A 15283-nucleotide genomic window follows, 5' to 3' on the forward strand; every position below is an offset into this window, starting at 1 on the left:
ATTATTAAAAGACAGAAACAAGAATCACACAAAATCCATCTAACCCCAAAACTACACACTCAACTACTACATCACCCTTTCTTACAATTAACTTGAAACCAATTCACAACTGGAGCACAGACAGAAACAGATATATGTGATGGGTTTGTGAAATGTGGCAGAAAGGAAGTGGAGGTTGGTAAAGTCAAATTGCAGGGTGAGATAACAAGAACACTACAAAGAAATAAATAACAATAAGTGAATAATAAATTCGGCATAGTATATTTCTAATAGAACTGGTATGAGGTTTTATTGTAAACTACCCAACCCAGTCCTCTAGGGGCACCTATATCCTTCAGACAAGAAAGGGCTATTTTGCAAAATATAAAGTCCTCTTTTACCAAGAGCCCAAGTAATTCATTGAAGGATCATTTTACCCCATACAATAACTGGATCCAGTTTTCCCTAAACAGTGTTTCCTGGACATTGTTTCCCTATAAACGAGAGCAGCCTGAATGAACCTCAGAGAAGGTGGAATGAAGCTCACAGGGGAGGCAACAAAGACAGCCAGTACTCACAGGGTCAGACACTGCAGCATCCTCTAAATTCCAGTCTCTTTTTCCACAGTACAGAAGTAACTGAGCACATTAGCTAAACTACATTTTACAGCCTCTTTTAAGGTTGAGTGTGTCCTTGTGGCTAATTTCTAATCAATGAAGTATGAATGGAAATATGTGCCATACCTTCTTTATACTCTCTTTCTCCTTCTGCTGGGTGGATGCTGATGAAGAGGAGGGCCTAGGCAGTGGCACAGCTTTGCTAAGCAGTGGCACAGCTTCAAGGTGGAAGGAATCTTGGTTTTTGAATCACGCTGTGAAGGACAGACACCCAGCAACCAAAATCTTAGACTGCTACATGAGGGAGAAATAAACAGTTTGGGGTCCATTTACCAACACAGGCAAGCCTACCATGAGTAATAGAATTTCTCTATGTATCACATAGGTATCAGGAACATTCGTCTTCTAATTCTAAGAAAAGAGTAAAGATCGGCAGTGAAATAGAAGCACACAGTAGTAGAACAGAGCACGTGGCACAGAAATGGGTGATCAGAGGGGTGGTGTATGTTGGAAAGACAGACATGATGAGCAGCAGCTGGAAGAGAGGAAGCATGTATGCTCAGAGAGCTTCTGCTCTTAGGGACTTGCAGAATGCTGTAAGAAAGAGACAGGGTTGCGGGTGACCCATTTGACTGAGTGCTACTGACCCTGTTCACTTAGGAAATTTCAAAGTCTGCTTACCTAGATTCTACATACAGCTAGGTTGTATGTATTTGTATGAATATGAGCATGCTGTATATAGACACATGCATATATGTAGTCAGAATTAATGTCAATATTAAATTTAATATCCAAAATATTAAACTATTGAGTTGAAGTATGATAGGTAGTTTAAATTTTTTTCTTTCTGAATCATCTGAACTTGAAAAGAATCATATCATACATCTGTAATGAAAAAATGTTCTTTATTTTGAAGGAGAAAAATTCTTCCTGTTTTATGTTTTCATGAAAATATTTAAGATGGGAAACATTTTATTGGCTGTATATAGATAAATATGTAATAACAATGAGACACAATATTTTGTCCAATTCTTATCATGAAGTCTTTCAAGAAGAGGATACATGCCCACCATAAAACATATGACCACATGTTTGTAAATCCCACTGTTACATAATAAGCATTGTATTGTATTCATGATTATTACTGGTACTTGGCACCCTTTGACACTCAGTAATGGTAAGTGAATGAATTTATGAATGCATGAGCACTTTAGTAGCTTTTGAAGTGTAACTTTCAATGGTAACTGATAAATTATTTCAGCCTTGAATCTCCATTTCCTGTTATTTCAGTGTATGACATAAAGTAATTGACTATCACACATAAGACACCTAAACAAGTGTTCTTTTTTTTTTCTTTCACTTTACATATCACAGCTCCATTCAACCCAAATAAAGATGCAGATAGCATAGTCAAGTTTGACACTTTTGGAGATGGAATGGGGCGATACAACGTGTTCAATTTCCAAAATGTAGGTGGAAAGTATTCCTACTTGAAAGTTGGTCACTGGGCGGAAACCTTATCGCTAGATGTCAACTCTATCCACTGGTCCCGGAACTCAGTCCCCACTTCCCAGTGCAGTGACCCCTGTGCCCCCAATGAAATGAAGAATATGCAACCAGGGGATGTCTGCTGCTGGATTTGCATCCCCTGTGAATCCTACGAATACCTGGCTGATGAATTTACCTGTATGGATTGTGGGCCTGGGCAGTGGCCCACTGCCGACCTAACTGGATGCTATGACCTTCCTGAGGACTACATCAGGTGGGAAGACGCCTGGGCCATTGGCCCAGTCACCATTGCCTGTCTGGGTTTTATGTGTACATGCATGGTTATAACTGTTTTTATCAAGCACAACAACACACCCTTGGTCAAAGCATCGGGCCGAGAACTCTGCTACATCTTATTGTTTGGGGTTGGCCTGTCATACTGCATGACATTCTTCTTCATTGCCAAGCCATCACCAGTCATCTGTGCATTGCGCCGACTTGGGCTGGGGAGTTCCTTCGCTATCTGTTACTCAGCCCTGCTGACCAAGACAAACTGCATTGCCCGCATCTTCGATGGGGTCAAGAATGGCGCTCAGAGGCCAAAATTCATCAGCCCCAGTTCTCAGGTTTTCATCTGCCTGGGTTTGATCCTGGTGCAAATTGTGATGGTGTCTGTGTGGCTCATCCTGGAGGCCCCAGGCACCAGGAGGTATACCCTTGCAGAGAAGCGGGAAACGGTCATCCTAAAATGCAATGTCAAAGATTCCAGCATGTTGATCTCTCTTACCTACGATGTGATCCTGGTGATCTTATGCACTGTGTACGCCTTCAAAACGCGGAAGTGCCCAGAAAATTTCAACGAAGCTAAGTTCATAGGTTTTACCATGTACACCACGTGCATCATCTGGTTGGCCTTCCTCCCTATATTTTATGTGACATCAAGTGACTACAGAGTAAGTCTTTGATTGTTTCTTATTTTTCTTGTTCTTTCTCCTGCCAGTGTTTCTTGTGTAGTATTTAAAATAGACTCCTTTTATTTCATCTCAACGAGTTGGGTAATTTCAAATGCCCTGATGAGCCTGTATATTATATGTTAAAATTAATTCTACCTGTAGAGAGCATTTAATTCATACCTACCACATACAGAGCACTGTGCTAGGCACAGAGGGGAAGAGAAATATAAATGATATGGACATTTACACAATGTATAATCTAGTGGGATATAAAATGTAATGCATGTACACATAATACTAATTAAACTTAAAAAGTGATTGACAATAGAATAAGACTTAAACTAAGAATCTAACTGTGAATCTATTTGAGAATACTTTAAATTAGATATAGGAGGACTTGGCTACCATGGATCAATCTGTAAATTAAAATACACTTGCAACATTAAGCCAGCATAAGTTTAAAGATAGAAACTTTTACTCATGCTTCATTACTTCTCTAAAACAGATTAAAATACAATGTTAATTTGCTGTCTTTTCTATAGCTTTAGTTATATATACATGTATATTTTTCTTTAAATAGTTAAAAATTTTACTGTGCATATCCAGGTAACCTAATTAATGTTAATTAACAAATTATTAGTAATATACAGTTCAAATTTCTGGGCTCCCTTATAATTACCATCTCTTTTGAAAGAAACTTCATCATTCCACTATAATATTCCAAATTGTTAAAATGCTACATAAAATGTAGCATTTTATAATTCTGATTTCAGTACCTTACAATGAGTGAGTATAAGAATGTTTCTCTCTCCAGGCATTTGTTTTTTATTCTCTATGTTTCTTAACTTGTCAGAGATTCAAGTTTTCCAGAAGCATAATGGTTTACTTGCTGCACCATGATTTCACAAAATGAATTGCCTCCATAGGTTGTAAAAATCCTCAAATCTGTTGTTTACCAGCAATTCCTACATTGCCAAAATCTAGAAAATTGCAGCCCAAAAAGAAGACAGAGTGGATATAAAATTTCAGTTAGATAGGAAGAATAATTCAGGAGGTCTGTTGTATAACATGGTGACTACATTGTATTCTTGAAAATCACTGAGGGTCAATGTTTAAGAGCTCTTACCATAAAAAGTGGTAAGTATGTGAAGTAATGCATATGTTAATTAGCTCCATTTATCCATTCCACAATGCATACATATTTTAAAACATCATGCTGTACATAAATGTATACAATTGTTATTTGCCAATTAAAATAGATAAATACTTTTGTTAAAAAAAATGGCGAATCTGTTTAAAGCATGGGATCAAGATGTTGGCAAATTATATTGTATCTAATCGCTCTAAATTATTCACAACCATGTGACTGAAACCTATGGGCTACATTAAGGGATGAACAATAACGACGAAGAACCTAAGTTCAATGTTGTAGGGCAAGACTACCTATAAAAATTTTGGAAAATTTTAAGAAGAGGAAACATCAGAGCTGGATCAGCAAAGTCAAAGAGCAGAGTATATGAACCACAGGGGAGTTGGAGTGTTAGAATTTGGGGATTAACATGGAGAACTATAGTTAATGTATTGTAATGCCCCATCTCTATCTTTTGTCTTTATATATACATCTAGTCCCATAGATCTGCATGATTTTTTTTTTAAGTTTTTAGGAAGCCAGCCTTAGCAGACATGATTTGGAGTACTGAGACGGCAAAATAGTTGTAATACTAATTATTTTGTCCTGGACATATGATTTGAAATTCTTCATTCTCAAAAGAGCTGGTTAAAAAAAATGACAGAGCAGAAAATACTACTGAGAATAAACAAATAACATTATAAAAATTTAATTTTATTCAGTGAATTAGCATTTACTTCTAAGACACACAAAAAAATGACTTTCTTCTTTACATGATAGCAATAGAGTAGAACAACAGACTGAATGGAATTGGCTGAAGACACCAAAGCTTTCACCACATAGAAGAAGTCATAAGGCAAATGAAATGGGATAGAGGTTGTGGAATAGAGTTTTTTAAGGTCTGTGATAATTAAGGTATCCAGCGACGCTAAGATCATCTGAAGCCTCACAAATAATACCAATCCTAAGTTTACAAAAGAAATGAGAAAGACAGAAGCCTCCAATGTAGTGTTTTTCAAATTTGGCTGCATATTGAATCAACTGGGTAGCATCAAAAAAAATACACCTGGGACACAGCCCCAGAGATTCTGATTTAATTGGTCTGGCCTGTGGCTTGGACATCAGGATTTTTCAAAGCTTCCCAGGTAACCCTGATTTGCAGCCAGGATTGAAAACCTCTGCCCTAATGAATCACATGCTCTTCTTGTCCCACCAATATGTCTAGTTTGGCCTATACTGTTTTTGAAATACTTACCAAAGTTAGAAACTTGAGAAACTTTACATAAATATCCGTATTCTCGGTTTCTCTTAACAAAGTAAAAACGTGAGCCCAAATTCCTACACTCAACAATTAGCTGGACCTGAGCAGTGCTCACCCCTGAAGATAGAGCACTCTTACTCCTGTTGCCCCTATCTCCCACTAATCTCTGAATTCTCACACGTGGTCCCTTTCACTTACGAACTTTCATAGACCCTGCAAGCATTTGAACTTGGGACTCTTGCTCTAGAAATTCCAGAGCAAGACTGAGATTTAAAATTTCCCAGAGGAAAATCATGTGGTTCAGACAGAATCAGCAGCAATAATTGAGGAGCAGCTGAAAAAATTTTGAGCATCAAACAGTCAACAATGTTTATATCTCAGTGCTTTGCCACCCATTGTGAGTTATAAATAAACATAAGGCAAGATTCCAGTCCACAAAGTTTATATCTCAGCTGGAAGAAAGATATTAAACAAGAAAGAATTCAAGAATTATAAAATAGAATAGTTTATGATTAAATTGGTGAGATAAACTCTAAATACCTGTGGGCTCCATAAGAGTTATATAGGTAAGATCACGATCTTTCCAGGATTACTTCTTGAAGACGGGATTTTTACCCCATAACCTTGGCGGGCAAACACAACTAAGGTATTTAGAGAATATAGGGAATATTCTGGAGACTAGATAGGAATGAACCAACCAGAAGGAAGCCATATCAGTCTTACTCAGGTGGAAAATGGGCCAGGGGCAGGGCTGGTTCATTTAGATAATGTTTAAGGGCTTTGAGGTCTTGAGTTTGTTTTGTTTTGGTTATTTGCTTGGGCAAAAAAGTGACATGATGAAAGGCAAGAGGGAAAGAAACCTTCCTGATCAACTTACTCTCCTAGATGGCTTAAACACATGAGCTCACTTATCTTCATTTGATAAAATTTGGAAGCAAATTTTATTATCCATTAGAAAGATGAGTAAACAGAGGATAATGAACTCCCCAGGTGGCACAGTTAAGAAATAGTACTTTTTCTGATTCAAATCCATGCCCTTCATACTGTAACAAAGACGTATCCTTAATATGAAGGATGAATTTGAAAGGGTGGAGTCTAGATCAAGGAGGACTAATTGAAGCTATTATAGGAATTCAATACAGAGCAAACAAGACATTCAGTTAGAATAAAAAATTCAAAGGATTTTTGAGAAACTATCCAAGTCATCTCGTGCTATATTGCAACTAACCACTCTCAGATAGTTTAAAAATCAAACACTGAGTCATTGGGATCTAATACATAGCTTAAATCGTGTAAATAAAAATTCAGCCATGTTTGAGTGGAAAGTTATCCATAAAGAAATTCATTTATAGTAATTACTGAGTGTTTTGTTCATGTCTTCCAAAAAATATGTGAGGACTTATTATAGGCCTTGGAGATACTGTTATCAACATAGGCAAGTCTCTCCTCTTTTGTAACTTACAGTCTAGTGGGAATAAGGTGAAGATGGAGATGGAGCATAAATAATGAATGAATGAAAATGCAGGCTCATTCAGTAGTGAATGCTGTAATGAGATTTTTTTAAATCGCCTTGAAAAGTGGGTTACTGAAGTTTATCTCAAATTTTACTGTGCATGCAAATCACCTGGGGATCTTGTTGAACTAAAGATTCTGATTCAGTAAGAAAGGATGGGGACCAAGGATCTCCATATCAGTAAGCTCCCAGGAAATGGAGATGCTACTAGACTAAGACCATACTTGGAGTGTCAAGACTCTAGGTTCTTTTGGGGGTTGCAGCACATGAAACAATTTACTTACAGTAGGCAGAGTCTTGGAAATTGACTCGAGAATTTTGACAATGTTCAAATACTTACAAAGAAATTCCTATTTTCCCATGCTGACTATTTTGAAGATTCAAAAATATATATTATATCTCAAATTCTTTAAACAATTTTTTGTCACCCCTACTTTGCTGGTACCTATTTCATAATATTCCACTGAAGAAAAAATTCCACTGAAGGGAAGCAGCCAGACATTGGAATTCTATGTGCTATGCAGATGAAACAGCAAGTTCAAACACTCTTAAACAAAAATATCTTAGAAAAGAAAAGCATATGGCTACAGTTTAATGACTAAATGGAAGAGTGATTTGATATGAGAAATAGGCAGGAGAGTTAAATCATGTAGGACTTTATAAGCCATAGCAAAGAATTTATATTTTATTCTATATGGAAAGGAAAATCACTGAAAGATTTTTAAGCAGGGGAGATTACGATCTCACATTTTAGTAGAAAAAATCAGGCTGCTGTAAAGACTCTATTACTATACGGCAAAAAGGCATAAATGAGGAGACTGGTTAGGAAGTTGAGGTGGGTACTGGGGTCAGAACCATCTGACAATAGGATGTTAACAATGGAGATGGTTAGAAGTAGAGGTAGAACCTGTCAAGAACTGTGAAAGGTTTTTACCCCATTGCAATCTATCAGGTTAGCCTGCCACCGTTTCAGAATCCTTGTGTCAGAAGACATAAGACTCCTGATTCAGAAACAAAGAACTTTCTTACTCATAGTCATAGCAGTACCCAGAGTATCAACACTTGTGTAGGGTCCTTGAGTCCTGATTTCTTTTTTTTTTTTTCCCCAGACAGAGTTTCACTCTTGTCACCCAGGCTAGAGGTCAATGGCATGATCTTGGGTTCAGGCAACCTCTGCCTCTCGGGTTCAAGCAATTCTCCTGCCTCAGTCTCCCGAATAGCTGGGATTATAGGCGCGTGCCACCACACTGGGCTAATTTTTGTATTTTTAGTAGAGACAGGGTTTCACCATGTTAGCCAGGCTGGTCTCGAACTCCTGACCTCAGGTGATCTGCCCGCCTCAGCCTCCCAAAGTGCTGACAAGAGCCACCACACCCAGCCAAGTTCTGATTTCTACAAGGCAGTGCAGAGTGGGCTAGGACACCTGCATAAGCAGTACTCAAAAGAGGATCAGTGTTACTTATTTTCTTTTTGCCTTAGGATCAAATATACAATAGCATAGTGCTGTTATTGATCCTATCCTTATTTAAAATGTTGACATTGTGTTCATCATGGACTTAGCATTATTTTTGATTTTTTAAATATTGCATTATTGTCTTGATTAATGCATTTTTGATGCCTCCTTAAATTTGTATCTCAGGCAAGTGCCTCACTTGCTTTACACTAGCCCCAGCCCTGCCTTTCCCCTAATAGGTTAGGATGGTGATTTGGGTGTCTATCACCAACAAGGCTTAAAATTCTGAGTTCCTCCCCTCTCTGAAGTTCCTCAGCATACTTAGTCTGGTGTGTATGGACTTTACCCACCCTTCAGGATGGGGAAATTTTAATCTAACCTTAAGTAATATTTTCCTTAAAGCAGCTAAAATTAGGAAGGGGGTAGGGGAGTAGGGCAGCACAGTGAGAGAGCAGCTCCTTGCCAATAAATAAGACACATTTGTTTTGAGTTTTAAGCACTCAGCAGCTACCTATGGCTCAACCATATAAGGTCCAATATTTTTGTGCACCTAAAAGACTAAATTTTGAAATAAGATCATCATTACTGTCACTATTTGCTTCAACTTTGGTGACCCATTGACTAAAGCCAGAGCCTATAGCTTTCTGGCTGGAACTCACGGCTTGTGCACTTTACTAATTTGGCCTTGACTCACACAGCAAGTGTGACTTGCTTCTTTTTGATACAAAATTAACAGGGCGTTTGCTCTCTCATCATGATAATATCTCTTAGGGTCTTGCCTTGTTTTAGCATAAGGGTTGGGGAAGTTTTCCAGGGCTGTCGCTGATGGTAAGAATTTGTCTAGATTTCTTTGCCTCCCTTTCTCATTCTTTGTGAACACTGTAAACCAATCCAGGTGAGTAAGTGCCCAAATACAAATCAGTGCCTCATCTATAGCTTCCCAGAAAGCTAAGTTCCACTGAAAAACAAAACAAAACTCTGAATCCTTTGACTGTCATCTTGGAATGAATCTAAGTTTGGAATAAGAGACTACAGCTGGGGATTAATCCTTCAAGGGCCCAGCTGTTGCCATTCTTCCTTAACAAGCATATGTGCCCCTGATGTCTCAACCTCCCAAGGAAACCAGTCAAAGTTCGAATGATTCACCTGGCTTCTACCTTCTCTGAAAGTCTCTCAATGCTCAGCGTAGGTACATGTCTCTGCAATTTTTGTGTAAAAGAGAGTGGATTTTATGCCTACCTAGGACAAATGTTAGTACTAGTTATTAGAATCAGGTGGATCTGAATCCAAATGGGGAGGAAATTCACCCCACTCTACCCTCCAAAGAAGAGTTAACGACAGCCAGGGCATCAGTCTAGGAGCTGTGTTTAAACCTACTTCCTGTTACTCAACCTTCAACCACATCTCCAAATCCTCCTCCTTAACAGGCAATAAAGTGGAACAGTATTTATTCTGCTTAGTCATACAATTTGGTCAACATGTTTGCTACTGATTCCCACGTACTTCCTCAAATCCTCTTAATCAGTCCTTGAAGCCCTCATATTTTCTTTCTGAAAAAGCCATGTGTCTCTTGGCATTCTTTCCTCATTGTCAAAACTGTCAAAGACTGTAGTGCCTGAGATTTTACTATACTTACAAGGCAACAACTTAGCCTACCACAGTTTTACTAATGCTAGCAAAAAGAATTTTATGACTCACAGCAATAGTAGTAGCCAGAGTGTCAGCATTTGCACAGGTTTCCTGAGTGCCACTTCTCACAGGGCTACACAAAGTAGTCCAGGTGACCCCTGTACCATCAGTGGGTTACATCACAGGAGAGGAACTCTGAGACTAGGGAACCTGAATCTTTTATAATGAATAGTATGCTGCCCTTTGTTCTAGAGGTAGTCACTGTCTCTATCTTCTAAAGCTCTTTGCTACACAGAATCCTTGAAAAGACATTCTGGAACAAAGGCAGAGCCTTGCTCACAAAATAACATGAGAAGCTCATGTAGAATAATTTCCCAACAGAATTTGCTGTTGGACTGGATGTATGGGTGTAATGGTAAAATCAAGGATGGTCTTTGGCTTGCACACTGGGTGGCATCTGGTGTCACTTACTCAAACAGTGACACTTGGGGAAAGGGACCAAATTTGGATTACATTATTATGATATGCCTATTTCATTACCAAAGTAATATGTCATGATGGCAGTTGAATATTTAATTCTAGAAGCCCAAAGTATAGGTCAAAACCAGTAATAATTAATTTGGACATCATCAATATTTAAGCCATGAAACTCAATGGGATGGTGAAGAAAGAGAGTTCACAACTGAGCTCTGGGGAAGTCCAGCACTTAAAGTTCAAGTAGAATAGATAACTAAGACAAAGAACAACCACTAAGGGAAAGATGTGTCCAGGAATCCAAAAGGAAGGAAGTGATTAACTTTGCTGTGAGTTCGACAAAGATGAAAACAGAGCATCGTGAGCTGGTAGTATTCAAAGGGTCAGAACACAGAATTACAGATAAAAGCAGACTTTTAATAGTGTGACTTACTGATGGAACTGGATAACTGAAACTATGAGACTGATATTTGGGCTTTGTAATAAAAGGTATTTCAAATTTATAACAGGTATGCTGAATAAACATGGTGCACAAACTATGATAAAAATACAACTTTAATGCTCCTTCCGTTATCTCTTCAGTATTTAGCAAGGGTAATCATCCCCCACCCTGGGATGGAAATTCCTGTGCACATATTCAAACACCAAATGTTCACCACATGCGAGGCTCCATTCTGGTGCTGGGGATAGCACAATGAGAAAAAACGTTCATGACCTTGGTAGACCCATGAATTTATATGCTTTTAGGTAACATACGGTACTACCATCATTTTCAATTGAAAATTGTCTTTATTAAGGAATTAAAATATCTAGTCCTATAAAATAATCAAAACTGTGTCCTCTTGGCATCTTCCTTGGTGCTCATGTTCCCCAATCCACCAGTTGCTACTTCCCTCTCAGCCCTGATTAAAGAGTAATAAGGAAGCAGTAAGATAGTTCTTCATGGCTAGATGACTTTATGATCTCTAAGTCCACACATGGAAAGATACATCCTTCAGATGCCTGGAAGATAACTAGAGGGTGTTTTCATTTTTCACATGATCTTTAGAAGTTACCCTCTGGCCTTTTCCCCTGAAGGACCTTGAGTGAGTTGACAGGCAGTTCTCTTTTGTGATTTGTCTCTGGTGGCTCCATGCTCATTCTCAGGGCATCCAGCTATCCTACCCCAAGCCTCTTTCTGTGAAGGTCTCCAGGCCAAGACATAGGCCCAAGACCATGCATAATGGCTCCTGTGTGGCCCATCTTGTCCATGCATACCATTCACATAGCCTTTGCTTTGATAAATTCTCAGAACAAAGGACTACCCCAAGACAGTTGAAAGTTTTATGCAATGCCACTAGAGCAATGAGCCTTTTCACCACCTTCTTGATTTCCAAGGCAGGAATCAGGTCCCAATTCAGGGCATCCTCTTCCTGCAGAAACACCTGACTTTTTGTAAATGGCCACACTGAAGCATTCCTTGCTTCAGTGAGGAGACAAAAATCACAGTACAGCTTTGCCCAAGATCCCCTCCTCCTAAAAGCCTCTTCTCACCTCTTCTTGTAATGTCTTAAAGTGTGTGAGTAGTTTCAAGGGTTATAGAAATGCTTTCAGAAAAGATTTCCTGGAAATCTTGCAAATTTGGATTTGTCTTCCCCTCCCATGATCTCTGATATCCTTCACACTGGCTTCAGAGTCAGAGGCAGCAACTGAGGCAGAAAGAGGACAATTCTAACATCATATTGTACATATATGTAGAAAACAAATTGTCCCATATTTATGAAGGCTTTTGCATCACAGAGTCAGATAGCAGCTTGTTTTCTGAGAAGCTGACAAGAAAGGAGCCTGCGATTAGCGGCCCCAAGGCAGAGAGCACTGGGATAGTTAAGAGAGACAAGAACTTTAAAATGATGAGGATGGATTATGCTTTCAGGATTGAAAGCAAACAAGGTCTAAAGAATTATGCCACAGGGCAACCTGAATTTTTTTTAAAAATCAAAGGTAAAATGAAGCCTTCTAAAATTATATGGTTTCTCCAGTTATGTGTTCAGTCTTCAGCTTTCCTTGGTTAGAGAGGAAGGTCAGAGACTTTACAGAAATGTTTCATAGATGCCTAAAGTCATTTGGGGCATTTGAAACTATGCTACTTTATAATAGCATGTGCCTAAGAGGAAAGGAAAACAAATCTAAAGTTACTCTGGGATGAGAATGAGAAGACATGATAAACCCTGGTTCTGGGGAACTTTCAGGGAAAACAGTGAGGGAGAAGTCAAAATTATCTGTCAAGAATGGGTGTATAGAAGCCTAGAGAACATGAAGATTGAACAGTGAGTACTGATGAATCAAAATTCCAGAGAGATGCCAACAAGATAAGCAAAACAAAGGTACCACAGAAGAAAGCTGATAGTGATCCCCAACAAAGAATAGGGTAAACCAGTACTTGATAGGCAGAGCTTCCAGCAAGCAAGGGAGATAGAAAAATATAAAAAAGAAAAACAAATTTGTTTATAATAACCTTAAACCTTTAAAAAGCCAAGTTCATAGACTGAAATCACCAGCAATCTGGCCACTTCATCATTGAATATGTTTTACTATTTAAGATTCCAACTTCTGTGGTTTTACAGAAATATCTTTATAAAAATATAAAGAAAACAAACAAAATCCATGCGAAGTCTTGGCAAGCATTCAAAAGCACCCCACACAAATGGTGTTTGCTTACAAATCCTAAGCAATATTTCCAAGACCCCAAACATAGAAGATTCAATATAATTTCTGTGCTGATTTGGCTATAATCAGAATAGAGCTGTCGATTATTCTGGGTTTTTCATTTTGGTCTTGTTTCAGCACTCTCTTTAGTTGGCCATTTGACTGAATGTACAGCCAGACACTTACTAGCCAACCTTCTCTTGTAGGTGCAGACGACAACCATGTGCATCTCTGTCAGCCTGAGTGGCTTTGTGGTCTTGGGCTGTTTGTTTGCACCCAAGGTTCACATCATCCTGTTTCAACCCCAGAAGAATGTTGTCACACACAGACTGCACCTCAACAGGTTCAGTGTCAGTGGAACTGGGACCACATACTCTCAGTGTAAGTATGGAACTCAGCACTAACTCCTTCATATGTAGCACTGTAGTCAGGACCAGCCTGCCAAGAACAGGCAACACATGTCTGTCCCCGTGAACAATCTCAATTCGATTTTACTAAGTATGGATTTGAACACTGTGAGTCAGGTATTGTGCTAGGTGCTGGGGATGCAGTAAGGAGCAAACAAGTCAAAGTTTCTGTTTGGGCAGTACATACAGTCTAGCAGGGAACAAAGACATTAAATCCATAGCTGCGATTAGGGGTTTGACCATGTTGTGAGGTTAGATAACCTGGTCTCTAGTCCTGTTCTGGAGTCAATTTAATCGATAACTTCGAACAAGTCACTCTATTGCTTTCTGCCTCATTTTACTAATTAAAATAGGGGACTGGACTAGATTGGTGTTTTATAAAGTATATTCCATGTCACACAGATGCCAAAGGAGCTTCATGAAAAATTAAAAGAGGAAGATAATAAAATACAATGAAAAATGCTGCATTCCTAATTCCCCCTTGGAAGTTTATAGCATTTCCTCTAACATGAGTGTGTTATAGGTTTTGAGAATCTCTACACAAGAAAACCTGTTTAACTTTGTTAAAAATTAACAAAGTTAAAATACTTTTTAAAATATTTTATCACAGTAAAACTAACATCCCGTGGAACACACCTTGGAAAATGCTGGAATAGATCTTCCTCCTACTTCAATGACACAATGTTTTCTCAGCTGAGAAGGCAGTGTGAACTGAAGGATACTAGAATAGTTCCCAGTCCCAAATTCTCTCTGCTACTGGCCTGCAAATGTCTGAAACACTATCCACAGAGAATCATTGATTTAATTCTTTAGAGTTCTCTAAAGCACAAATGTACCTGAAGGGGACAACCTTTTAAGCCATTTTCAGCTAACTTGTGGTATGAAGTAGAAGCAATTCACTGACACTGGATGAGGGGGAAGAAAAGAACTGGAGCCATGAGACGGGGAGGGAGGACAGAAAGTGACAGAGACAAATAACTGCTTCACAATTTTGCCTCGAGTTGATTAGAAAGGATACTTCAAAATAACTCAGCATCACAGGGTCAGCAATCACATAAGTGCCCCAATTTCTCCACCAAAGTACAGAATTTAACAGGGCAGCCCTTCCCCCAGGAAACTGAGGGAAGACTGACAGGCTGAGAGCATGTGTTCCGGGATAGGCTGCACCTTCATGTCTTTCCAGCTAAACTCCAACGTGTCATAAAAGTTGAGTTTCAGGGCATGGCAAAGCCTGTGAGATCATTTTCCACGGATCTTAGCAAAATATGTTTATTTCTTGAGCAAACAAAGCTCTTCTCTAGCAGACTAATCTTAACAGCTACATAGTCCAGACCAGAGAGAACTGTCAATAACTTATAAAAATATTAACAACAGTTAACAGGAACTTTCATTTGTTGAGTGCTTTTCATATGCTGGGCACCATGCTAAATACTTTACACACGTGTGTGCATGTGTGTGCTGTTTTATTCAATGCCCTAACCCCTTAAGGTAAAGAAACTCACCCAGGGTCACACACTTTAAAAATGGCAGAACCAGAATTTAGAGTCAGTTCCTGTGATTTCAAAGCCAGTGCATCTAACCACTGTATCATGCAGCCTCTCCTAGAGAGCAAGCTGGAAAAGTTCTCCTGATGCTAGGTCCTTGGCAGACTTTGCAGAGAGAATAAAAAGAAGGTTATCCCAGCAAAATTGTCTC

General features: G+C 38.8%; 1 protein-coding gene across 4 annotated transcripts in view; it reads left to right on the forward strand.

Moving 5' to 3' along the window:
* GRM3 (glutamate metabotropic receptor 3) overlaps positions 1–15283 on the forward strand; it is a 223224-nt gene that overhangs the window by 195285 nt on the left and 12656 nt on the right. For 3 of the 4 annotated variants that reach the window (XM_010370630.1, XM_010370628.1, XM_010370629.1), the window contains 2 exons: positions 1971–3037; positions 13388–13562. In XM_010370630.1, coding sequence (XP_010368932.1) covers positions 1971–3037; positions 13388–13562 — 1242 coding nt within the window. The remainder of the gene's footprint in view (positions 1–1970; positions 3038–13387; positions 13563–15283) is intronic. The other variant, XM_030933193.1, reaches the window with a different exon arrangement.

Source organism: Rhinopithecus roxellana, chromosome 6 (assembly GCF_007565055.1).
Source record: "Rhinopithecus roxellana isolate Shanxi Qingling chromosome 6, ASM756505v1, whole genome shotgun sequence".
Classification (NCBI taxonomy): domain Eukaryota; kingdom Metazoa; phylum Chordata; class Mammalia; order Primates; family Cercopithecidae; genus Rhinopithecus; species Rhinopithecus roxellana.